At 46.6% G+C, this 24,137-nt stretch overlaps 1 protein-coding gene across 6 annotated transcripts; it reads right to left on the reverse strand.

The window, feature by feature from the left end:
• Positions 1-6,301: 6,301 nt before the first annotated feature.
• ABCF1 (ATP binding cassette subfamily F member 1) lies at positions 6,302-23,120 on the reverse strand. 6 transcript variants are annotated; one of them, XM_059179062.1, is made up of 25 exons: positions 22,937-23,120; positions 16,796-16,842; positions 16,305-16,388; positions 16,058-16,184; positions 15,871-15,908; positions 15,677-15,784; positions 14,821-14,895; positions 14,618-14,734; positions 12,941-13,042; positions 12,230-12,352; positions 11,710-11,810; positions 11,534-11,619; positions 11,094-11,233; positions 10,860-11,008; positions 10,495-10,578; positions 10,183-10,307; positions 9,885-9,997; positions 9,586-9,757; positions 9,368-9,442; positions 9,205-9,275; positions 7,874-7,906; positions 7,622-7,790; positions 7,383-7,447; positions 7,222-7,294; positions 6,302-7,079 (listed from the first exon to the last, which is right to left on the reverse strand). In XM_059179062.1, exons 1-25 carry the CDS (start codon positions 23,007-23,009, stop codon positions 6,913-6,915), a joined length of 2,517 nt encoding a protein of 838 aa, XP_059035045.1. In that variant the 5' UTR covers positions 23,010-23,120; the 3' UTR covers positions 6,302-6,912. The 6 variants fall into 6 exon arrangements, with proteins under 6 accessions (XP_059035045.1, XP_059035043.1, XP_059035042.1 ...); XM_059179060.1 differs by having other exon boundaries at positions 16,299-16,388; XM_059179059.1 differs by having other exon boundaries at positions 16,058-16,187; positions 16,299-16,388.
• Between the last annotated feature and the right edge of the window lie 1,017 nt (positions 23,121-24,137).

A 24,137-nucleotide genomic window follows, 5' to 3' on the forward strand; every position in this document is an offset into this window, starting at 1 on the left:
TAAAAACATTTAGCGTGCCTGGGTGGCTCAGTTGGTTAAGCAACTGTCTTTGGCTCAGATCATGATCCTGGAGTCCTGGGATTGAGTCCTGCACTGGGCTCCCAGCTCCACAGGGAGTCTGCTTCTCCCTCTGACCTCCCATCTCGTGCTTTTTTGCACTCTCCCAAATAAAATTTTTTTTTTTTAAAAGATTTTATTTATTTATTTGACAGAGACCACAAGTAAGCAGAGAGGCAGGCAGAGAGAGAGGAGGAAGCAGGCTCCCTGCTGAGCAGAGAGCCCGATGTGGGGCTCGATCCCAGGATGCTGGGATCATGACCCGAGCCGAAGGCAGAGGCTTTAACCCACTGAGCCACCCAGGCACCCCAGTGCTACCAAATAAATAAAATCTTTAAAAATTTTTAAAAAAAGAACAGTTTTCAACCTAACATCAGAATCATCTGAGAGGCTTCTTAAAAGACATGAGGAATGGCATCCAGCACATTTTATGATTCAGTAGTTGGGATGGATCCTGAGATTCTGCATTTCTAAGAAGTTCCCATGTGTTGCTGCTGCTGATCTGGAAAACACTCAAAACACATTGCCCTAGAACCCAAGTTTCTTGGCTGTTTCTTCCAGGAGTGGCCACAGGAGGGCCATAACCACCTAAATTTCACAGGTCTCATTTACATTTAGCAAGGCCAACGGAGCTATTTTTTTTTTTTTTAAAGATTTTATTTATTTGACAGAGAGAGATCACAAGTAGGCAGAGAGGCAGGCAGAGAGAGAGGAGGAAGCAGGCTCCCTGCTGAGCAGAGAGCCCGATGCGGGACTCGATCCCAGGACCCCAAGATCATGACCTGAGCCGAAGGCAGCGGCTTAACCCACTGAGCCACTCAGGTGCCCACGGAGCTATTTTTATTTTCCCTTTGCCCAGCCCACCCAGACTATGCTCAGTCTGCCTATAGGAGCTCTGTGCACTTAGGACCTAAGAAGAGCCCCTAACATATGGGCCAAACTAAGAGGTAAAGTATGAATGAAGTAGTGGCTGACTCTGTCAGTGGAAGGTGTGACTCTGGAGCTTGGGGTTGTGAGCTGGAGCCCCACAATAGGGGTAGAGATTACTTAAAGTTTAAGAAAAATTTTTTAAAAATAACTAGTACCGGGGCGCCTGGGTAGCTCAGTGGGTTAAGCTGCTGCCTTCGGCTCAGGTCATGATCTCAGAGTCCTGAGATTGAGTCCCGCATCAGACTCTCTGCTCAGCAGGGAGCCTGCTTCCACCCCCCCTCTGCCTGCCTCTCTGCCTCCTTGTGATCTGTCAAATAAATAAATAAAATCTTTTAAAAAAATAACTAGTACCCAGTTGAAGGAGAAAAAATGAACAAACATGTCACGACCTAGTGGGTCATTTTCTGACTTGTGTTTCTATCTCTGGCATCAGGCCACAAGAACCTTTAGAGACATCTCAAAGTTTTTTCTATTTTAATTTAAAAATGAGTTCAGCCATTTTTCTTTCAAATTCTCCATGAAAATCCAAAGTAACCTGTTAGAGACTTTTTTTTTGACAAGGCTGATCATCCTACATTTCAGCCACTGACCCATTTCCACACCTTCACCAAGTCCCCATAGGCATTTCTCTCCATTTCAGCTGGTCTTTTCTGCTCCCATCCTCCTTGCACCCCAAATACCCTTTCTGCTGTAAACATTCTGTCAATCCCTCCCCAGACACACCAGTTACATCTCCAATTCTGGATCACCATTGTTCTAGTTTTCACATTCCTACTCTTGGGCAGTAAACCTAATGTTGCAAAAATATGAAATCCTACCATCTTGGCTCAGTACAAATTACAAGTACCAACTCAACACTTACACTGCTTGGCAGTTCCTAAATCTTGACTGGCACCAAAACTCCTGAGTGAGCCCCATCAATGTAAGCACCACTTCCCCTTCACCTGAAAATACCTGAGTCTACATTATCTTTCTTAGAGAAGAATAGCCCTTTTCCAAGGCCCAACCCTTCTCTCATCTCCTGTGTCCTCTACCCAGCAACTAGAACAACTCTGTAAAAATGAAAACAGATCAATTCTCACCACTGCGAGAAATGACCTCCCATTGCTCTTCAAACTGTATCCCCTCCCCATCAAGGCTTACAGGCCCAGAGTGCCCTGGCCCCTACTTAAGTTCAAGCCATGTATCTTGGCTATGTCAAGCTCTTCCCAGGTTCAGGGGCTCTGCACACTATGGTTTCTTCCCTAGGGCTCTTCTTTCCCCACTCCCTTTGTTCCTTCACCACCTTCAAGGCTTGGCTTTAGTGTTACTCCCTGAGACATCTTCCTTATTCACGTGACTTAAAGATGACCCCCTACTTTCCTAGCGCCATGTTTCCTTTGGCATGCTCTAAAGGCACCATAGTGCCTATCTGCACTAACAGACTCCCAGGTGATGCTCATGCTGCTAGCCTGGGACACTCTGAAAGCCACTATCCTAGACTAGCTAGTTCAAGCGTCTCTGTTGTTGCATTTAGTACTGGCCGCACAATGGCAATTTCAGACACTCCCAGGCCTCCTTTGAGTACTGTATGGCTACAGGACTCTTTTACTAGTTTTCACTTTTCCAGTTGTAGCACTATTTCCTAGAACACTTGTGTGTTCCTAAAACACAGTGCTATTCTGGCTCTCAAGCCCCTCCAGGACTCATGCTTTGGTCACCCTCTCCACATTTTACACAAAGAGAAAAGGTCCAGGATACTGGAGTCAGATAAACAAGGACCATCATAAAAACAAAACAAAACAAGGGCCATTATATCAGCAACACCCTCTCTGTTGAAGGTGGGTCACTGTGGGCAGGTCACTGTCCTGAGTCGTCATTAGGAAGGTATGCAGGAGAATCTCTGCTTTTCAAAAACATTTTTATTTATTTATTTATTTATTTATTTGACAGACAGAGATCACAAGTAGGCAGAGAGGCAGGCAGAGAGAGAGGGGAAAGCAGGATCCCCGCGGAGCAGAGAGCCCAATGGACCCTGGTATCATGACCAGAGCTGAAGGCAGAGGCTTTAACCCACTGAGCCACCCAGGCGCCCCTCAAAAACATTTCTATGGTTATTATGTACCTTAGTCCAGGATTTAAAGATAGCAAAACTTGCTTAAGGATAAAAAATTTAATTCTGTTAATGAAATTCCATTTTCCAGGCTTTGGGTTACCCATATATACTGTACCATGTAAACTGTGTGTTTTTATTTTTTTATTTTGTATTTTTAAAGATTTTATTTTGACAGAGATCACAAGAAGGCAGAGAGGCAGGCAGAGAGAGAGAGAGGGAAGCAGGCTCCCCGCTGAGCAGAGCGCCCCATGTGGAATTCGATCCCAAGACCCTGAGATCATGACCTGAGCTGAAGGCAGAGGCTTTAACCCACTAAGCCACCCAGGTGCCCCCAACTGTGTGTTTTTAAAAGATTTGAGAAAGACAGAGCGAGAGAGTACACTTCTGTGTGCATATACAAGCAGGAGGATGGGCAGAGGGAAAGAAAGAATCCTAAGCCGACTATGCTGAGTAAGGAGCCCAATGCTGGGCTCAATCTCACAACCCTAAGATCACAACCTGAGCTAAAATCAAGAGCTGGACACTCAACTGACTAAACCACCTAGGCACCCCTTTTTTGTTCTTTTTGCATTTATTTATTTATTTAAGAGAGACACACACAGTGAGAGAGAGAACACAAGTGGGGGGTGGGGGGGCAGGGGGAAGCAGGCTTTCCGCCAAGCAGGGAGCCTGATGCAGGCTTGATCACAGGACCCTGGGATCATGACCTGAGCCAAAGGCAGGGGCTTAACAACTGAGCCACCCAGGCACCCCTTCTTTTTGCATTTAATTTCTATGCTGTTTTTCTTTTGGAGAAGAGGCAACCTTTTACCCATATTTAAGTGCATTATTAATAGTTCCACTAAGTATGTATATTGAAGGAAAAGGTGCTATTTGTGTCCAGAGACAGAAGCTGTTTTGCAGCATTTGAAGTGCTTGCAGTGAAATTAGATTAAAAAACTGAGGGGTTGGGCGCCTGGGTGGCTCAGTGGGTTAAGCCGCTGCCTTCGGCTCAGGTCATGATCTCAGGGTCCTGGGATCGAGTCCCGCATCGGGTTCTCTGCTCTGCGGGGAGCCTGCTTCCTCCTCTCTCTCTCTCTCTGCCTGCCTCTCTGCCTACTTGTGATCTCTCTGTGTCAAATGAATAAATAAAATCTTAAAAAAAAAAAAAACAAAAAAAAAAACTGAGGGGCACCTGGGTGGCTCAGTGAGTTAAGCCTCAGCCTTTGGCTCAGGTCATGATTTTGGAGTCCTGGGATCAAGCCCCGCACCGGGCTGAGCAGGGAACCTGCTTTCCCCTCTGCCTGCCTCTCTGCCTACTTGTGATTGCTGTCAAATAAATAAATAAAATCTTTTTAAAAAAAATGAAATGCAAAATTTTGGCATTCACTTTATAAATAACATTCCAATGTATTTTACATACCATCTAGACGACTGAACTGAAAATATTAAGGTAGAATGTTGCATGAAACACATGTAACAAAAGCAAAAATTTAAAGCACTTTACAAAATAATTACATATCTATTCCCTTCACAACCTCTGAGGTAGGTATTTTTTATCATCTTCATTTTACAGATGAGGAAACAGGTACCAAGAGGTGAAGTATCCTGTCCCAACATCATGCCATTAGTTTGAACCCTCACTCCCACTTTCTGTGACATATTTACTTCACGGAATTGTGGAAATTATTTTACATGAAACATCTTACTCAGGGGCTTGGTTCAAAACCCTTATCTTTTTTTTTTTTTAAAGATTTTATTTATTTATTTGACAGAGAGAGATCACAGGTAGGTAGAGAGGCTGGCAGAGAGAGAGAGAGAGAGAGAGAGAGAGAGAAGCAGGCTCCCCGCCGAGCAGAGAGCCCGACGCGGGACTCGATCCCAGGACCCTGAGATCATGACCTGAGCCGAAGGCAGCGGCCCAACCCACTGAGCCACCCAGGCGCCCCCAAAACCCTTATCTTTTTCCCCTCAAATTCCATTATGGGGGATGGTTTCCTAATTTGAGATGTTTCCTAATAACACTATCTCCACATCAAACTTGTACCTCCAGTATAAAATTTGTACTTCAGACCAACTATTATTTATTCACTTGGTCAAAAAATAGTTTCCCGGGGCACCTGGGTGGCTCAGTGGGTTAAAGCCTCTGCTTTCAGCTCGGGTCATGGTCTCAGGGTCCTGGGATCGAGCTCCACATCGGGCTCTCTGCTCAGCAGGGAGCCTGCGTCCCCTCCCCCGTCTGCCTGCCTCTCTGCCTGCTTGTGATCTGTCAAATAAATAAATCTTTAAAAAAAAAAAAAAAGGTTTCCCAAAAATAGGTGTCCACACTCAGTAAGTCTTGACCAAACAGCTCCTCATGTTCCCTCTAGAACTGGACACCTCAGATCATTCTCTTCTAGAATTCTTCCCACCTCCCGCACCTCTTCCTGTCTTTTCCTTCCCAACCCATCCTTCCCACACCCTACTTAAGCACTTGGTTACCGCACTTGCAACAAGTTATGGGCTCCACTCCACATGCTCTACAGTCATACCACCACCTGAACCACCAACCACTCGCCACTGGTTACTTCCCAAATCTACCTCCCCAATATAACTCTAGTAAGAAAAATGGCCACACAAGCCACGCTTTCTCATTAACTCGCAAAATAGTTTTTTCGTCTTTGTAGGCCTCTGGTCTGCTCTTTTCCTAGAGTCCAAACATGGCTCCCTATTCTCTCATTATTCAAATTCTTCTTCTTTTTTAAAAGGCCCACCCTGAAGTGATCCTCTCAGTCAAATAATCAAGTTCTGGATAATCTTCCCCTTCTATAAGCATATGGCAAAGCATAGAATCTAGAGTACCTACCATACATTTGGCAATTAACCTTTTACTGGACACTCAACTGACTAAGCCACCTAGGCACCCCTTTTCCTTTTGTATACCCCACGGTGCTGTACATGATGGCTGACTTAGGAACTTTTGAGAGGATCGGTACTCTGCCACAGGGCAGAGCTTGGACAGTGAGAGGCCCAACTAAGAGTCCCAGATGGAAGGGATGAACCTTTTCCTTCCTGTCTGAAGGGCTGGAGGAAGGCAGCGAGGCCCCTCAAACAGTAAGTACCATCTAAAACGCATTAAGACTGCAAGTTACAGCCATCAGTATTAGTGAAGAAGAGTGGATACTGGATGCTGCTAGCAAATGGAAAAAAGCAAATAAAAACTGAGAACAGTCCCAACTCCCACATATCTCCAAACAGTAATAGGGTGGCAACAACTCCTTTCCTTTATTTCTCCCCTTGTAAAGGGAGATTCAAGTTGAGTGGCAATTCTTTCCTGCCCTCAAGTCCCCAACTCAACAAGCAACTGCAGGTACTGGACCCCGGACTGGGTAATAGTACAGGCCTTAGAACTTGCCTCTAGCACTAAGCTGCAACAGCTGTTTGTATCAGTAAGTCATCATTAAATCCACCAGAAATGAGCAGCACCACTCAAAGACCAGGAGACCAGCTGGGCCTGAAGCTTTCAGATGGACCAGAGGCTCTGTTCTTAATGATAAAAGAGTCTGGCCACTTAAGCTTGGCTGGATGGAGCCCACAACAATGACGGTCACCTCTGTGTATATGGAGGGATGTCAAGGATAAGGCCAGCTTAGTTCTCTGAAGAAAACTGAAACAGACTGGTCTTTCAGAGAAAAGGAGTCAATCAAAGTGGTACCCTGGTCACGTCAAGGTCATGGTCCACATTCCCGTGCCTGAGTAGCTGCTGGGTCAGCTGCAAACCAGAGGGAGGTGTCCAAGTGGAGAGAGGGAGACAATAAGAGACTTCTAGGCCATGCAAGCTTGTCTTTCAGGAGACTTCCAGGAAGGAAAACTCACTCTCGGGGTCTGTTGACCATGACTTCACCCAGGGCCTCCAACACTTCCCGTTTATAGTCCTCGAAGTCACCATCAATCTGGCTAACACTCTGCTCCTCCACCACCCACAGTTGGCAGTTGGTTTCCGTGATGAGTCTGGCATCATGGCTGACGACAATCACAGCTTTGAAAAAAGATGAGGGAGTGAAAGGCAGGGAAGAAGGGGGCAGAGCAGACTCAGAACCTGTAAAAAGAGAGCCCTGGCCAAGGGACACTACAGCCTGGTCCCTAAGGAAAGGAGGAAGGCGCACCCTGAGCCAACTTACCGCCCTTGTATTCATTGATGGCTTCCCCAAGAGCATCAATAGACTCAATGTCCAAGTTATTGGTCGGTTCATCCTATGGAGGAGACATTCCGTGACCAAGCGTTAACAATTCCTTTCATTACTGCCACCTTTGGCCCCTCCCGCAGTCCACTTCCACTCACCAGGATGAGGACATCAGGCTCCCGACAGGCCAGCTCAGCAAAAACAACTCGGGCTTTTTGCCCACCTATAGCAAAGGAAAGAGGAGAACCATGACACTTCACTGCTTTATGTTTCTGAATGTAAGCTGTGTGCATGCACAGATTCCTGAAGTCCTAGCCCCTCTTCTCTTCTGACTCTAGGTACAGTCAGGAAGTGTGAAAATGGAAGAGGACACCTTCCCAACCCCCCACAGTGGTACCAGAGAGTTTGCAGATCTGGATGGTGTGGGCGTGACTCTCAAGGCCAAAGCGGCCCAGGCACTTCCGGGCATCCTGGTAAGGCAGGTTGAAGCCCCGCTGTAGGTATTCAGTGGGCGTCTCCTCCATGCGCAGCTGCTCTGCATACTGCTGGTTGAAGAAGCCAATTTTCTGCCCAAGAGAAAGAGGTGGTCTATAAAAATCATACTTTTTCTATCAAACTCTTTATATCCAAATTCCCAAAGTCAACTTACCAGCCGATGGTTCTTTCTCATTTCTCCACGAGTCTGCAAGGAAAACACAAGTGGGAAGATAAGGGAAAAGGGAGAGGTGCTGCCACTCCATATTCCAACTTTTCTGTAGGGGAGACAGAAACCAGAATTGGGCTAGGAATAAGTCCATGCAGGAAAGGGAACCTGAATGTTCTCCCTAATGTGACAACAGCACACCTGGGAAAGGAAAGAGTACAGAGCCAAAGGGGAGTGAAAGGAGAATAAAGAAGGGAGACACAAAGCACAGATTCAGAACCAGAAGGGGACTGACCACAACCAAAGAATACCCCCTTCCCACCCAGCAATACCTACCAATGGCACCTTTTTCAGCCTCAGATGGGGGTTAAGAGACAAGTTTGTGAGAGGATCTAAGAACACTGGATGCCTGGGTGGCTCAGTGGGTTGGGCATCTGCCTTCGGCTCAAGTCATGATCGAGTCCTGGGATCGAGTCCCACATTGGGCTCCTGCTCGGCAGGGAGCCTGCTTCCCCCTGCCCTCTGCCTGCCTCTCTGCCTAGTTGTGATCTCTCTCTGTCAAATAAATAAATAAAATCTTTTTAAAAAGTAAATAAATAAATAAAAACACCTTGTGGTGGTGTGAAGAAAAGGGCCCTTCTCAACACTTTCCTGGAGAGAATAAAGAGGGCTACAACCAATGTATAGCACTGTACGGCAGTGTGTTGTAAAAGTCCCAAAAGCAATTCTTAGGAACACATCCTAAAAAAATGCTGCATTCAGGAACACATACAGTAAGAATGTTTACTATACAACTGACCTCCAATGAAAAACCAGAAATGATCAAAGTGACAGATATCAAATAAATCATAGTTAACCAATAAAAGACACAGATAACTACTGGCAAGGAAAAAAGGCTTGATGTACATTATCTGAAAGAACTAGCTGTAAAAACAATCCGAGAGCCCATTTTTGTCAAAAACAAAAACAAAAACATACGCACATTTGCAGAGAAAAAAGAAAAAGCAATCAATCAAAATTAGTATCAGGAATCTCTAGAATTTTCTCTGACTTATGCAATTTATACAATGAACTTACATATCTTGTATAACCAAAACACAGACAGGGGAAGGGTACCCCCAGTCTAACCCCTCTTCTCCTGGCTCTCCTCCCCAAACTGATCTACAGTGTTCTCCTCTACTTCTACTTTCTTGAGCACCTCTTAGGACAATGAGTCATCTATGATGCGTTCCATATTAAAATCGCCAGCACAGAAAGGGACTCCTTGATTCTAGCATCTGGTGAAGAGCTGTCTTGCCACCCTTGTCACGTTCCCCTGTCCTGGCTCCACGACTTACTGGTGTGAGCTTGCCCGTCAGCAGCAGGAGCAGGGTGCTCTTCCCCACGCCGTTAGGGCCCACAATGCAGACTGTAAGGACAAAGACAGGTAGTTAAAGAGGTCCCCAGGAACTGTCCCTCACAGTCTAGCTCCCCATCCCCAAGCACTTGACACCAACTCACTCCTTGAGTCCATGTCAATGCCAAAATCCAGATTCTTGAAGAGTGGTTTCTGCCCCTCATAACCAAACGTGACACCTGAGAACCAGGAAAAGAAGTGATTTATTTCCTTTTCAGAGTCACCCTGAAGGTCCTGTCCTGGCCAATGGATCCCATGCTGGGTGGAGGACATGGGGTACACATGGTTCCGCCCCGTGCCGCCAGGGTCTGGCACCGCTCACCATGCAGACCCAGCACAGGAGGACTGAGAGGCGGGGGGTTAGGGAAAGTGAAGCGCACGGTGTACTCCTTGGGGCGCTTCAGGAGCTCCGGAGCCTCTTGCGATTCCTCATCCTGGTTTTTCCTCCGGCATTTCTGCTGCTTTCGAGTCAGGGCTTCCTTTGTTTGCTTCTCCTGGAGAGAAAGGGAAAAGGAGAAATCCACACCCTTCATATGAAATGAAGGGCAGTGTCCTAGTGCCCCCTCTTTCTCTGTACTGAGAGAAGCGCCCCCCAGGCCAGGGAGATCCCCAGGTGCTCACCGCCTGCTTGGTGGACTTGCCACCTGCCTTTAGCTCCTTCAGCTTTTTCTCCTGCTTCTCATACTGCTTCAGTAGTTCCTTCTGCTTCTGCTGATACATCTTCTTGAAGGTCACTGCAGCAGAACAGGAGGACGGGCATCAACGGTTGTCTTTCTCCCCAGCAGAGAGAAAAGCAGGACCAGTTGGTGGGCATCACTGTCTGGACTCTGAAGACTTAGCTTAACACTACTGGGTCCTTGTTCTGAGGCCTTTTCTTAGGCCTCATCTCTTTCCTCCCCCTACAAATGATCCTACTTACTGTAATTGCCCCGATAGTAATGGAGCCGCTGGGCATCGAGATGGATAATATCAGTGCAGACATCATCCAGGAAGCCCTGGTCATGGGAGACGATGAGCAATGTCTTCCGCCAGCCCTGGAGGTAGCTGAGTTTTAGAAAAGAGTATGGACATGTCACCATGGTCAGGTTAGGGTGAAGTCAGGGGAAGCAGACAGACAATAAAAAAGGGAGGAAAGAGGAAGTGCTAGGCTGTAAAGACAGGGTGTAAACAGCTAGAAATAAGGACGTAATGGGAACCAATGATGCAAAGACTGTAATGGTGGGTGACGCACTTATTGAGCCAGATGACAGCATTGAGGTCCAGATGGTTAGTGGGCTCATCCAACATCAGCAGTGTGGGCTCCATGAACAGCGCCCTAGGGGGTAGGGTGGCAGAATGTAGGATCAGGGGTAGATCTTTGCTCAGAAAACCCCATCGAAGCCTCTGATAGGTGAAAACTACTTTCCAATCTCTCGTCAGAGAAGCTTCTGTGCAGAAAATATCAATGAAAATGTACCACCAGGTAGGGAGGAAAGATCTTCAGTCTGACAATGCAGACGATATGGGAGGAAGCAGGAAGCCTTGAAACTCCCTACTGGCCATAGAATAAGATGGATGGAGGCTGGAAGAGGGAGGGTAGTGATGTGGGTGGCCCACCTGGCCAGGGAGACACGCATGCGCCAGCCCCCTGAGAATTTCTGTGTGGGCCGATTCTGCATTTCAGGGTCGAAGCCCAGACCAGCCAAGATCCGCCGGGCTTTGGCCTCTGCAGCTGCTGCCCCGGTCGCCCGTAATTCCTCATACACCTGGAGGAGGGAGAAGAGGACACATGTCTGAAGGTTCCAGGAACCTCCAAGGCTTAGCCCGTGTCCCTTGCGCCATACCCTCTACCTTCTCTAGCCTCTCAGCAGCTGTATCATCTCCCTGCTCCAACTGTCCCTGGAGCTGTCGCTCCTCTTCCAACAGCTTCAATCGCTTGGTGTCAGCTCGAAGAACAGCCTGCACGGCTGGTGTCTCATCTGCTACCACCTCTGGGCAGGGGCGAGAACAGACAGGTCGCCAGGAGAGCCAAGACTCCCATTCCTTTTTCCCTTCAGCTCTATTTCTGGTTGGCCTGACCTTGCTCAATACTTTGTACTTATTTCAAATAAAATATTCTTTACTCCCTCCTCCCCTTAGCATCCATCTCCCTGTCCCCACTTTCCCCCCACAACATTTCCCACTCCATAACTATAATTTCTTCTATTCGTGGTTGACTCTTCTACCCCAACTGCCCACCCCCTTAGACCCACTTCACCTCCCCTCCAAACCCATCCCACCACTGGCCTCACCCTGCTCACACAGCAGCACGTCGATGTTGGGAGGGATGCTCAAGGCCCGGTTGGCGATGTGCTTAAGGAGAGTGGTCTTGCCCTTGCTGGGGAATGAGAACTATTGGGACCAGGCCACCCCTGAAAAATCTTCCTTCCAGCCCCTTCCCCTTTACAACTTCAGCCCCTCTCCTCACCCATTCGGTCCTACTAGCCCGTAGCGGCGGCCAGCTACAATGTACAGGTCTGCGTTGACAAATAACTCCTTGCCATGGGCTGAGATGCTGAACTTCTCCAGCTGCAGTTATCAGGAAAACAGTGGCAGAAGAAATAATAGGTATATGAGAGCCCCTCTCTCACACAGAAGCTGCAACCTTCTCCCTGCTAAGAAGTCTCTGACAGACAACTCCAGCATAACCCTCTTTTCACACTGGTCTCCTTCCTGCCCACTACCTTGAACAGGAGTCTCCCAAATTCTAAGCCAGTCTACCCCATCCCACCTTACTTTACCCCCAAGCGTAAAGCAGACTCCTCTGCTTCTGTTGGTTTTCCTATTTTCTTGCTGAAGTTGACAGAACTCAAGGTATGGAACACGCCTCCAAGTTTTCTTCCAGTGGACTATGCCACTCATACCTTACTTCCTTGGCTGCCACGAATGCTCAGGGAAGGGTGGCACTTCCCTGAGCAAAATGGTTTGAGGGTCCCCTCAGACCATACCTTAATGTCAGATGCATTTTCTAACATAGCTTGGCGGGAGGACACCTCTGCTTGGGACACGGAGAAATCATTTTCAGCAGCATTGGCTGCTTTTAATGAAGCCACCTGGCGCTCATACTCCATCTGAGAAGGAAGGAAAAACAAGTTATAAGGCCACTGTATGCCAGTTACCTGTCACAACACAGCCACGTCATCAGACACACACACACACACACACAAAGCGCACAGTATACACACTTCTTTCCTGACTCCCATTTTTCTTGCAATAACCCCCAAAGCTCTCTTTTCCTGCCCTCCTAATTCAGATGTCCCCTATATGAAAATAGTTTTTTAAAGGTTTTAAGTAATCTCTGTGCCCAGTGTGGGGGTTGAAGTTACAAGCCCACGATCAAGAGTCACATGCTCTAAAAACTGAGCCAGCCAGGTGCACCACCCCGCTCATTGAAATATTAAAAAAGGGGCGCCTGGGTGGCTCAGTGGGTTAAGCTGCTGCCTTCGGCTCAGGTCATGATCTCAGAGTCCTGGGATCGAGTCCCGCATCGGGCTCTCTGCTCAGCGGAGAACCTGCTTCCCTCTCTCTCTCTGGCTGCCTCTCCGTCTACTTGTGATTTCTCTCTGTCAAATTAATAAATAAAATTTAAAAAAAAAAAAAAAAAAAAAAAAGAAATATTAAAAAAAATCAAATGCTCCTAACTTCAACCAAGGTCTTACCTGTTTCTTTAGCTTTTTCTTCTCCTTTTTGCTAAGGTGTACATAAGGATCATCAGCCTTAGACTCCCCTTCCTGTTCCTCCTCTCCTTCTTCCTCTGAACCCTGTGAGAACCAGGGGGTGATGAAAAAACAAGAGACTCCTTCCTGAACTCAGATTTACTGTCATTTACCCAGTCCCACAATCAATTCATTCCTTCTCCACCCAGAGTCCTGAAATATCTTGGTGGGTCCTATCACTCTCTCATACACACCCCTGGGCTACCTGGAGTCCTTTAGCCACTTCTGCTGCCAGGAATTGTGTAAGACAAACAGTATGAACGTGAATGTATAAAATATAACAATTCTTCTTTTTTTTTTTTTTTAAAGATTTTATTTATTTGGGCGCCTGGGTGGCTCAGTGGGTTAAAGCCTCTGCCTTCGGCTCAGGTCATGATCCCAGGGTCCTGGGATCGAGCCCCACATCGGGCTCTCTGCTCCGCGGGGAGCCTGCTTCCTCCTCTCTCTCACTCTCTGCCTGCCTCTCTGCCTACTTGTGATCTCTGTCTGTCAAATAAATAAATAAAATCTTAAAAAAAAAAAAAAAGATTTTATTTATTTGACACACAGTGAGAAAGGGAACACAAGCAGGGGAGCAGCAGAGGGAGAGGAAGAATCACGCTTCCTGCGGAGCAGGCAGCCCGATGTGGGGCTCGATCCCAGGATCCCGGGATCATGACCTGAACCAAAGGCTGAGGCACCCAGACACCCAAATATAACAATTCTACATACCCACAGATATAACAACACATACCACTGCGGGGTGGGGGAGGAATAAACGAAACAGGTTCTTTTCTTCACCTATCAAATGAGCTGCTCTTACATGCTAACAAGCAAAAAAAATGTCCAGAAACCCTAACATACAGCACTGAGGAATCTTTTTCTTTCTGGGGCTTGATCCCAGAACCCTAGGATCATGACCTGAGCTGAAGGCAGACGCCTAATGCCTAACAACTGAGCCATCCAGGTGCCCCAGCACTGAGAAATCTTAAGTGGATCCAGAATCAGAATATTCTACAAGTGCAGGGACCTCAGAAATCACTAGATCACACAGATAACTGAGCCCCCTTGAGGTGGAAAAAAGTCACACAGCTGGTGACTGCCAGAGCCAGAAAACCAGATCATCTGAGGGTAACACCAGGGTCCTTTCCTCTCTCAATGGGCCACAGGCCAAATCCTACCTGATACCTAGATTAATATGGCCCACAAGCTAAGAATGGTTTTACAATTTCAAAGAGTTATTTTTAAAAAAAGAATATGCTGGGGCACCTGGGTGGCTCAGTGAGTTAAAGCCTCTACCTTCGGGTCAGGTCATGATCTCAGGATGCTGGGATTGAACCCCGCATCGGGCTGTCTGCTTAGCAGGGAGCCTGCTTCCTCCTCCTCTCTGCTTGCCTCTCTGCCTACTTGTGATCTCATGTCTGTCAAATAAATAAATAAAATCATTAAAAAAAATAAATTGAATATGCACCAAAGATTGTATGAAGTCCGTAAAGCCAAAAATATTTATTTTGTGGCCCTTTACAGAAGCCTGTCAACTGCAGTATTTAACACCACCCCAGATTCTGCTCCCCTCCCCAAACCAAGGGCCACAGAATGCTAATACCTCAGCCCATCTTCTCCCAACACCAAAATACATACCGGCTCTGCCTTCTTGGCTTTCTCCTTCCCTTGTCTAGGTAGTTCCTTTTCTTTTGTTATTTCTTCTTCTTCATCCTCCTCTTCTTCATTGTCCAGAGCAGCAGACTTATTGTGAGACTAACATTGAAGACAACTGGTCTGATGAAAATGTTCTAATGCCTGAGACCCAGCAGGGGACCCTCCTCCTGCCAATACTCCCTCACCTTGGCCTTCCCCTTTGACTTCTCTTCCTTTCCCTTTCTGCCCTTCAACACAGGCTGCTGTTCCTCAGACACAGCCTGGAGAACACACACACAGAAAATTAATTTACTACCTTGTTGTTTACTAAGTATTTCTAAGAAGTCTAGAACTGGGAATTAACTATACCCAGTGCTGCTGAAGAGAAAATGAGATCAAGGAAAACACTGGCTTCCCTCATGAGATGAAAGTGGAAGGCTAACTAGATGATGTCAGTAAAGCTAAGGGATTGGGAATCAGGAAAGTGAGCAATGTAGATGGGGTGGCACTAATACTGGAGGGCTCTGAGACCGCACATCTTTTTTTTTTTTTTTTTTTGAAGATTATATTTATTTATTTGACAGAAAGAGATCACAAGTAGGCACAGAGGCAGGCAGAGAGAGGGGGAAGCAGGCTCCCAGCTGAGCTGAGCTCAATCCCAGAACCCTGAGATCTTGATCTGAGCTGAAGGTAGAGGCTTAACCCACTGAGTGACCGAGGTGCCCCTAAGAGGGCACATCTTAAGAGGAGATAATGGATGTGAGTTTGGAAAAGGCATTAAAGCATAAAAAACTAAGAAAGGCTTCAAGGGCACCTGGCTGGCTCAGTCAGTAGAGCATGCAACTCTTGATCTTGTGGTCTTATGTCTGAGCCCCAAATTGGATCAAATAAATAAAATCTTAAAACAAAACTATTAAAAAAATAAAATCTTAAAAAAAAAAAAAAAGAAAAGAAAAGAAAATTTAAATAAATAAAAGCAGTTTAAAAAGCAAGGGAATTACCACACCATGGCCAGAAGGTGCTCGATGGGGTGGGAGTGACCAGGAGAGCTGCCACTTTCACCTTATTGATCCGATTCTTCTCTAGCTTGGCAGGCTTAGGAGGATGTTTTTCTTCTTCCTCCTCATCCTCACTCTGATCTTGAATCAGGGCTGCAAAAACATTACCAGCCTAGAGAAAGAAAGGGCAGGAGAAGTCAGTGGGATGGTCAAGGTTCCCCCCTGGGACACAGATGGCTTACCACACAGATGGCTTACCTTAGTTTTCTTCCCTCCTCGGGGCATGGGGGCAGGGACTGAAATGAAAAGGGGAGAGGATGAAGTAGGAAACATTATAATGTCTGGTTCCCCAGTCGAAGATCAAGGAATGAGGCACTTTACTATTATCATTTAGTATTCATAACTAAAGGATTCTGGGGCACCCATTTCCCCTCAAGTCATTTACCCTCATCCTCCTCATCACTGGCTGGCACTGAGAGCTTCTTAAGACGCTCCATGAGCTCTTTCTCTTCTCCATCATCACCCACATCCTTCTTCCGCCGGCCTTTTCGGGTGTCTCGTTTTTTTTTCGGCTGCTGAAAGGAAAGCAGGAGTAAGACAATGAAGCCCTGGCCCATGCTGCATCTCCCATGAGCTGAGTGAACCAATATGGGCTGGACAGGGGTTGGTGGATGGAACCCCGATACTTGAACCTGCTGCTGCTGTTGCTCCTTCTCCTTGAGCACTTTCTCTTCTTCCCCAGCCTGTTTATCTTCTACAGACAGTTCCTCAAAGAACTGTAAAGGTAGTTAAGATATAGGTTAATGTGTCTCAGAGACCAACCAAGCAAGCCCTCCTCTGCCACACAAAGGCCCAATGACCCTCCAGTCCACCCTTACCTTCCTTCCTCTCTTGACAACATCTTTCCTCCTCCCGTGAACTCCCCACCTCCTACACATGGCCATATTTTTCTTTTTTATTTATTTGAGAGAATGGAAAGGAGAGAGATCACAGAGGGAGAGGGAGAAGTAGATTCGCCGTTGAGCAGGGATCCCGATGTGGAGCTTGACCCCAGGACCCTGAGATCGTAACCCAAGCGGAAAGCAGACACTTAACTGACTCAGCCACCCAGGTGGCCCACGTGGCTATATTTTGATTGGAAACACCCATGGTCATTTCTCACCCACAACCCTCATTTCCTCACCGTCTTTTTGGTCTTTTTGTCCTTCTTCCCCTTCTTCACCACTTTGTCTAGAAGGTTAAGCAGACATTGTGAATGCTTATCTACAAATTCCAAAGCAGCATAATCTTCCCTGCAAAGCTCTCATTGGCTCCACTCTATTTTACTATTTTCTATCATTCTCTAGGCATTTGCACTGTCCCACAAAAGACAATGGTGCCATAGTGGCAGTGGAAGGGAGTAGAATTCATATAGTAAAGACAGAGCTCCCAGCTGTGTAAGTAGTTACAATATTCAGAGATGACAGTATTTTTTTTTTAAAGATTTTCTTTAATCCCTATACCCAACGTGGGGCTTAAGACCACAACCCCGAGATCAAGAGTCCTACATCAACTGAGCCAGCCAGGTGCCCCAATGACTCCTGTATTGTTACTTGGAAAATTAGTGGCACTAGTGGTACCATTTATTACTTCAGGATACAGTGGAAGAGAAAGTCCCTTCTCCCTACCCTTGTTACCCATGAGGGGGAATGTAGGACAAAAATATGATCAGGGACGCCTGGGTGGCTCAGTTGGTTGAGCAGCTGCCTTTGGCTCAGGTCATGATCCCAGCGTCCTGGGATCGAGTCCCACATCAGGCTCCTTGCTCAGCAGGGAGCCTGCTTCTCTCTCTGCCTCTGCCTGCCATTCTGTATGCCTGTGCTCGCTCTCTCTCCCTCTCTGACAAATAAATAAAATCTTTTAAAAAAAATGATAAATTCAGTTTCCCATATGTCATTTGTGAAAAGCACAGACTGGGGGGTCCTGGGTGGCTCAGTGAGTTAAAGCCTCTGCCTTCGGTTCAGGTCATGATCCCAGGGTCCTGGGATCGAGCCCTACATTGGGCTCTCTGCTTGGCAGGGAGCCTGCTTCCCTTCCTCTCTCTCTGCCTGCCTCTCTGCCTACTTGTGATCTCTGTCTGTAGAATAAATAAATAAATAAAATCTTTAAAAAAAGAAAAAAGAAAAGCACAGACTGTGTAAACAGAGCTCTCTGGTAAGTAAATGAGTATCTGGGTCTATGCCCCACCTGCTCTGCTCACATAACATTCTAGCTAAAATCACACTGCGTTATATTTAACTGTTTGTACATCAGTCTTTCATCCCAGAGAGCACGTGACAGACTGTTTGGCTTGAGTTCCCCTGGAACAAAGTGGGATGTCCTATATAAAATGTGACTGACTGAACAAATTTCAGCTCCTGCTTTCTATCCAACCCTGCTTCCCTGAAGGCTAACTAACTTCCTCTCCCTGCCCTATCAGATTGGGATGCATCCAGCAGTCTTAGAATTTCTCTTCCTGTCCAGGCCTCCCCACCATCATGTTCCCCTCCAAATCAACCCATCTATCCAAAAGCACTCCTGGATTGTTAACTTAAAACAAACAAACAAATAAATAAATAAATGGCTTTCTGCTACCCACCACATTAAGTATTTTTCTTTCTTTCTTTCTTTTTTTAAAGATTTTATTTATTTGACAGAGAGAAGCATAGCGAAAGAGAGAACACAAGCAGGGGGAGTGAGAGAGGGAGAAACAGGCTTCCTGCTGAGGAGGGAGCCGGATTCGGGGCTCAATCCCAGGACCTGGAATGGTGCCCTGAGCTGAAGGCAGATGCTCAACAACTGAGCCACCCAGGTGCCCCCCCCCTTTTAAAGGTAGATTCCATGCCCAATGTGGGGCTTGACCTCATGATCCTGAGGTCAACAGTCACATTCTCTACCAACTGAGACAAACAGGGGTTCCCCACATTAAATATTTTTAGGCTAAAATTCCACACAGTCCGTAGTAATCAATTATTCAGGGAAGTTTTACTGATATCTATATGCCTAAAACTGCAATTATCCAAGGATAATCTCAGTAATTTAAGGCTTGGCAAATTAAAAGGGTCCTATCCTATCTTTTCTGTTATATCCTTTTCCCTACCCACATCTAGGTTCTGGACATTAACTTCTCCTTGCTCCCTGATTAAGCCCCAGGCATACGTAGTCTGACTTTCCTTAATCTGTGTCTTCCATCCGGAACATATTTTAAGAATTTTTTTTTAAAGATTTTATTTATTTATTTGACAGAGATCACAAGCAGGCACAGAGGCAGGCAGAGAGAGAGGAGGAAGCAGGCTCCCTGCTGAGCAGAGAGCCCAACGTGGGGCTCGATCCCAGGACCCTGAGACCATGACCCGAGCTGAAGACAGAGGCTTTAACCCACAGAGCCACCCAGGCGCCCCCAGAACATATTTTAAAATTTGATCCCCAAATCAGCTGAGTAATGTGACTGAGTTGAAAAGATATGCAGAAGAAATAATGAAAGGTTTTATATGCTATTCCAAAGAATTTAATCTCTTAAGACTTTTTTTGTTGTTACTTTAAAAAGATTTTATTTACTCATCTGAGAAAAACAGAGTGCAGGGCGAGGGGCACAGGGAAAAAGAGAAAAAATCTTTTTTTTTTTTTTTTTTTAAGATTTTATTTATTTATTTGAGAGAGAGACAGCACAAGTAGGGGGAGCAGCAGGCAGAGGGAGAGGGAGAAGCAGGCTCCCTGCTGACCAGGGAGCCCTATATGGGGCTCAATCTTAGGACCCTAGATCACTACCTGAGTTAAAGGCAGATGCTTACCCAACTGAACCACCCAGATGCCCTGACTTGAGCCGAAGTCCTAGGACCCTAAGATCATGACTTGAGCCAAAACCAAGAGTCTGACACTTAACCGACTGCTCCACCCAAGGTGCCCCAATCCTAAAAACTTTAAGACTAAGGACCCACTGCAGTATAGAAGAAGGAAGAAAAGGCAGGATCAGCTCACCTTGATAACACTGAGGAGTCTTGTCCCAAATACTAATTTCTCCCCAAGGACTAATACAACCACATCATCTCTCCTTCCTTTAAATCTCTTTTGAATTTTAGGGGCGCCTGGCTCAGGGGGTTAAGCCTCTGCCTTTGGCTCAGGTCATGATCTCAGGGTCCTGGGATTGAGCCCCACATCGGGCTCTCTGCTCAGCAGGGAGCCTGCTTCCCCCTACCCCCCGCCTGCTTCTCTGTCTACTTGTGATCTTTGTCTGTCAAATAAATAAATAAAATCTTTTTTAAAAATCCTTTGAATTTAGAACATCACTTTGAACCTCCTGAAAAAGCATGATCACCAAGGAACAGGACAGAACTAAGTATGGCTAAAGTGATCTTCCATCTCTCCTTTTTTTTTTAAGATTTTATTTATTTATTTGACAGAGATAGATCACAAGTAGGCAGAGAGGCAAGCAGAGAGAGAGAGAGAGGGAAGCAGGCTCCCTGCTGAGCAGAGAGCCCGATGTGGGACTTGATCCCAGGACCCTGAGATCATGACCTGAGCCGAAGGCAGCGGCTTAACCCACTGAGCCACCCAGGTGCCCCTCTCCTCCTCTTAACAGCTTCAATTCATCACTTCAGCTGCTCCTAACTCCAAAGCTTAATACAACACTTCCCTTTACCTCAACATCTCCGCACCCAATTACCATTTGCTACCCTTGTCCTTACTGAGAATCTCCAAAGTGTAGTCCACACTAGCTCTGCTTCCTCATTTCCCACTCCTTTTAAAACATACTTCAAAACGGTTTGGATATCATCTCCTAAGGACTACTACTCTTTTCCAAAGTTGCCACTGTCCCCTTAGGTGCTCAACCCAAAAAGTATATTTTTTTTTTATTGGGGCGTCTGGGTGGCTCAGTGGGTTAAAGCCTCTGCCTTCGGCTCAGGTCATGATCTCAGGGTCCTGGGATCGAGCCCCGAGTCGGGCTCTCTGCTCGGCAGGGAGCCTGCTTCCCTTCCTCTCTCTCTGCCTGCCTCTCTGTCTACTTGTAATCTCTGTCACATAAAATCTTAAAAAAAAAAAAAAAAAAAGGTTTTATTTATTTATTTGACAGAGATCACAAGTAGTTAGAGAGGCAGGCAGAGAGAGAGGGAGAGGGAAGCAGGCTCCTGCTGAGCTGAGAGCCCCACGTGGGACTCGATCTTAGGACCCTGAGATCATGACCTAAGCCAAAGGCAGTGGCTTAACCCACTGAGCCACCCAGGCGCCCCCCAAAAGTGTATTTTTAGTCCTGATTTTGCAATGACTTCTCTGCAACATTCCATGCTACCATCTCCTCAACCTTTTACATCTCTCCTGTCATTACTTAATTTCAGGGCTTGTTGCTTCTGGTTTGCCTCCAGTTTCTCTGATGGCTCACCTTTTTCAGTCTCCTCTCTTCTGCCTCCTTTCCTTACTTCCCTTAACTGCTGAGGTTCTCTTGGGGTCCTATCTTCTGTCCTTTTTTGGCTTCAATCTGCATATTCTCCCTAGCAGACTTTTCTGCATCCAGCCTTTCAACAACACGCCTGTGTCTTTACTTCTAGCCTAAGATCTCTCTTCCTGCCATATGCTCTTAAAAGATTCCGGGGTTGGGGGGGGGATTCCCAGAAATCCCCAACTTGGCTTTCAAAAGTTGACCTTACCTCTTCCCACTCCCAATCCTACAGCCCATTCCTGATTTCAAGCAATAGTCTACCCACTGAGTTACCTGTCATTCTTTTTTTTTTTTTTTAAATGTATGTATTTGACAGAGATCACAAGTAGGCAGAGAAGCAGACAGAGAGAAAGGGAGGAAGCAGGCTCCCCGCTGAGCAGAGAGCCAGATGTGGGGCTGGATCCCAGGACCCTGGGATCATGACCTGAGCTGAAGGCAGAGGCTTTAACCCACTGAGCCACCCAGGCGCCCCCTGAGTGTCATTTTTAATCCTTCTTCCTTCAGTCAGTTCTCAGACCTGCTCAATGCCATCTCCTCAGTACTCTTTTAGTCTTCGCTGCCTTGGCTCACTTTCTTATTGCTTCTCACCTAGATCATCGCTAGAGCCTCTTACCCATATGGTCATCCTGCCTCCAATCTTGATCTATTCAACCCATTCTCCACTGCTCAGTGTTGTCAGGATGAGCTGATCATATTACTCCTTAAGCACTTCAATGAGTCGTCCCTAATGTCTTCAGGATTGAGGTCTTTGGAATAGTTAAGAAATCTTCCATTATTTGTCTCCTGAACATCTTTCCAGCCCCATCACATTAGTCACCCAATACTGGGAATCAGACATCCTCACCTGTCTTTACCTTTGCACAAACTTCTTCCTCTGCTTGAAATTCTCCTCCTCTGGCTAACTCATACTCATCCTTCCAGAATTAACTCAGCTACCACATATTCCTGCGAGGCTTTGCTGACATTCCTACCCTATCTGTCTGAATAAATGCTTCTCCTCTCTGCTGTAGTCTTTTAGTATTCTCAAGCACATTCATCACTCTGTCAATTATTTTCTGATTAATGCTTTCCCCTCCATTAAACTGGGTGCCCCTCTGGGGCAACTCTTATCTTTTATCTCTACATTTCCAATTCTCTACTCAGTACCAGGTATACAAGAAGTAACCAATGAATGCTTGTAAAATTAGTCACACTGTGTACCAAATGTAATTATTTTTAACCATTTTCTCTCCCCTTGAAGTGCCTTCAAATTTGGGAGGATGTCTTCATATTTTTTTCTCCCTCCCCTCAGCACAGTGTATACGGTGATAAAAAGCAGCTGCTCAACAAACATTCTGGGTTTTTAAGTAAACCTTAACTCTCATTCCAACACCCAGTAGCTACACCACGTTCTTGCTCCAGATGAGCCTAATGTGTATTACGCAAGAGCTCAAAGGGAGTCATCCTCTCGCTCCCGAGGGGGTGTGGGTGCGTGGCGCGGTCTATGTGCGTGCGTGTACGATCGCGCTGCAGCAGGGGTATCGAGGCACTGGTTACAGATTCCTGAGGAATGTAGAATACAGCATGGTGGGGAAGGTGTTCAAAAGGGAAGGAGGGCTTTCTTATTTCTCCCCATCTCTCCCGCGGCGCCATATACTTTTCCTTGTCTCTTGCCCAGTCCCACTGAAACTCGTGCGCGACACCCCGGCACTTTTTCTTCCGCTCCCACCCAATTCGCTCCCGCCTGGGTAAAAGCTTTCTAGCTCCATTAAACGCATGCGCAGTGGCCTCTCTCACGGCCCGTCAGGCTTACACCCCGTGACCCCTTCCTAAAACATGCGCACTCTCTTCTCCCCTTTCCTCTCTCGTTGGTTCCCTGCCCATCAGCCTCACCTGTGGGGCTTGTACTCTCTCCGTCCCCGATCCACTCGGGTTCCGGCGGCTGCTGCTTGGGCCCCTTCGGCATCGCGGTGGCAGTTACAGCTACTCTGGAGACGCCGGGTGCTATTTCCGCTTCCGGTAGCGTGGGCTCCCGATGGGGGCGGGCTCTCCACGGCCAGCCTGTCCTTCCGCGGTGCACGTGCGCGCCTCGCAGTCATTTCGCGGGGCGTGCCTGCGGCGACGGGGCGGGGCCGACGTCTCACAACGTCAACAAAGCACTGACCGCTGTCCGGGAATCCTGAGCTAGTGACTCCACAACGCTGCGTGATTAAGTACTGAACATAGTAATTTCGGACTAGTACGGAGGAACAGAGGCATCCTTTTTTTCTTTGTTTTTGTTCTTTAAGTGATTAGGAGCAGAAAGACTCAGTCTGTCTACTTAGAAAGAGGCGTGGTGCAAAGACCTCAAGTGTAGAGTTGTAAACGACGAACCGTCGCCTAACAGTGTGGTGAAGCTTGGGTTCATTTTTGTTGGGATTCAGGGGGAGACCAACAGTTTTTCTGAGGTACAATTGATACACATAAACTGCACATACAATAAATTGACGGGGAATAAACTGCAAAATGTACACTTGGATCAAACTTTTGGCATATATACAACCATTAAACCACCACTACAGTCAAGATTTGGGCTTGCTTCTAACTGTACCACTCAATAGACGTGGGAGTAGATGCTCCCATAACTCTTTCAGCTCCTGTTCTTCCCTTAAACCATTATAATCATGCTCTTGTCTCTATACCATTATCTGAGTCTATTCTTGCCAAGGCCAACAGACTGGGGACCAATTCTCTGTCCTTATCTTACTCTCCCAGCAGCATTTGACACACAGTAGCTCCCACTTCCTTTGCGTTTTTCAGGGACTGTGCTCTCTGCAGGTTTCCCTTCCATTTCAGTGGCAGCTCTCTTTCTCTCCTTTTAAGTCTAAATGTATTGAGGCACATTCTTTGACATTCTTATCTAGATTTATCACCTACGTCTCATGACTTTAAATACCATCCATAACTGATGAACATCTCCCAAATATCTCTTCTTGACCCCAACTTCTGCCGTAAACACCAACTGCTTTTTGGACTTCCTCTCTGAGATCTCTAATAAGTACCTCGAATTATTATGTGCAAAACTGAGCTCTTGTTTTTACTCCTTAACCATGTC

This window comes from Mustela lutreola, chromosome 6, assembly GCF_030435805.1.
Source record: "Mustela lutreola isolate mMusLut2 chromosome 6, mMusLut2.pri, whole genome shotgun sequence".
Classification (NCBI taxonomy): domain Eukaryota; kingdom Metazoa; phylum Chordata; class Mammalia; order Carnivora; family Mustelidae; genus Mustela; species Mustela lutreola.

Bases quoted from the DNA above. Each gene is read 5' to 3' on its own strand.
- ABCF1 (XM_059179059.1), bottom strand. From the start codon at position 23,009: ATGCCGAAGGGGCCCAAGCAGCAGCCGCCGGAACCCGAGTGGATCGGG. The intron at 11,620-11,709 runs GTGAGGAGAGGG...CTCATTCCCCAG, and splicing joins GGGCTAGTAGGACCGAATGG to CAAGGGCAAGACCACTCTCC. The intron at 7,791-7,873 runs GTAAGTTGACTT...TCTCTTGGGCAG, and splicing joins TGAGAAAGAACCATCGGCTG to AAAATTGGCTTCTTCAACCA.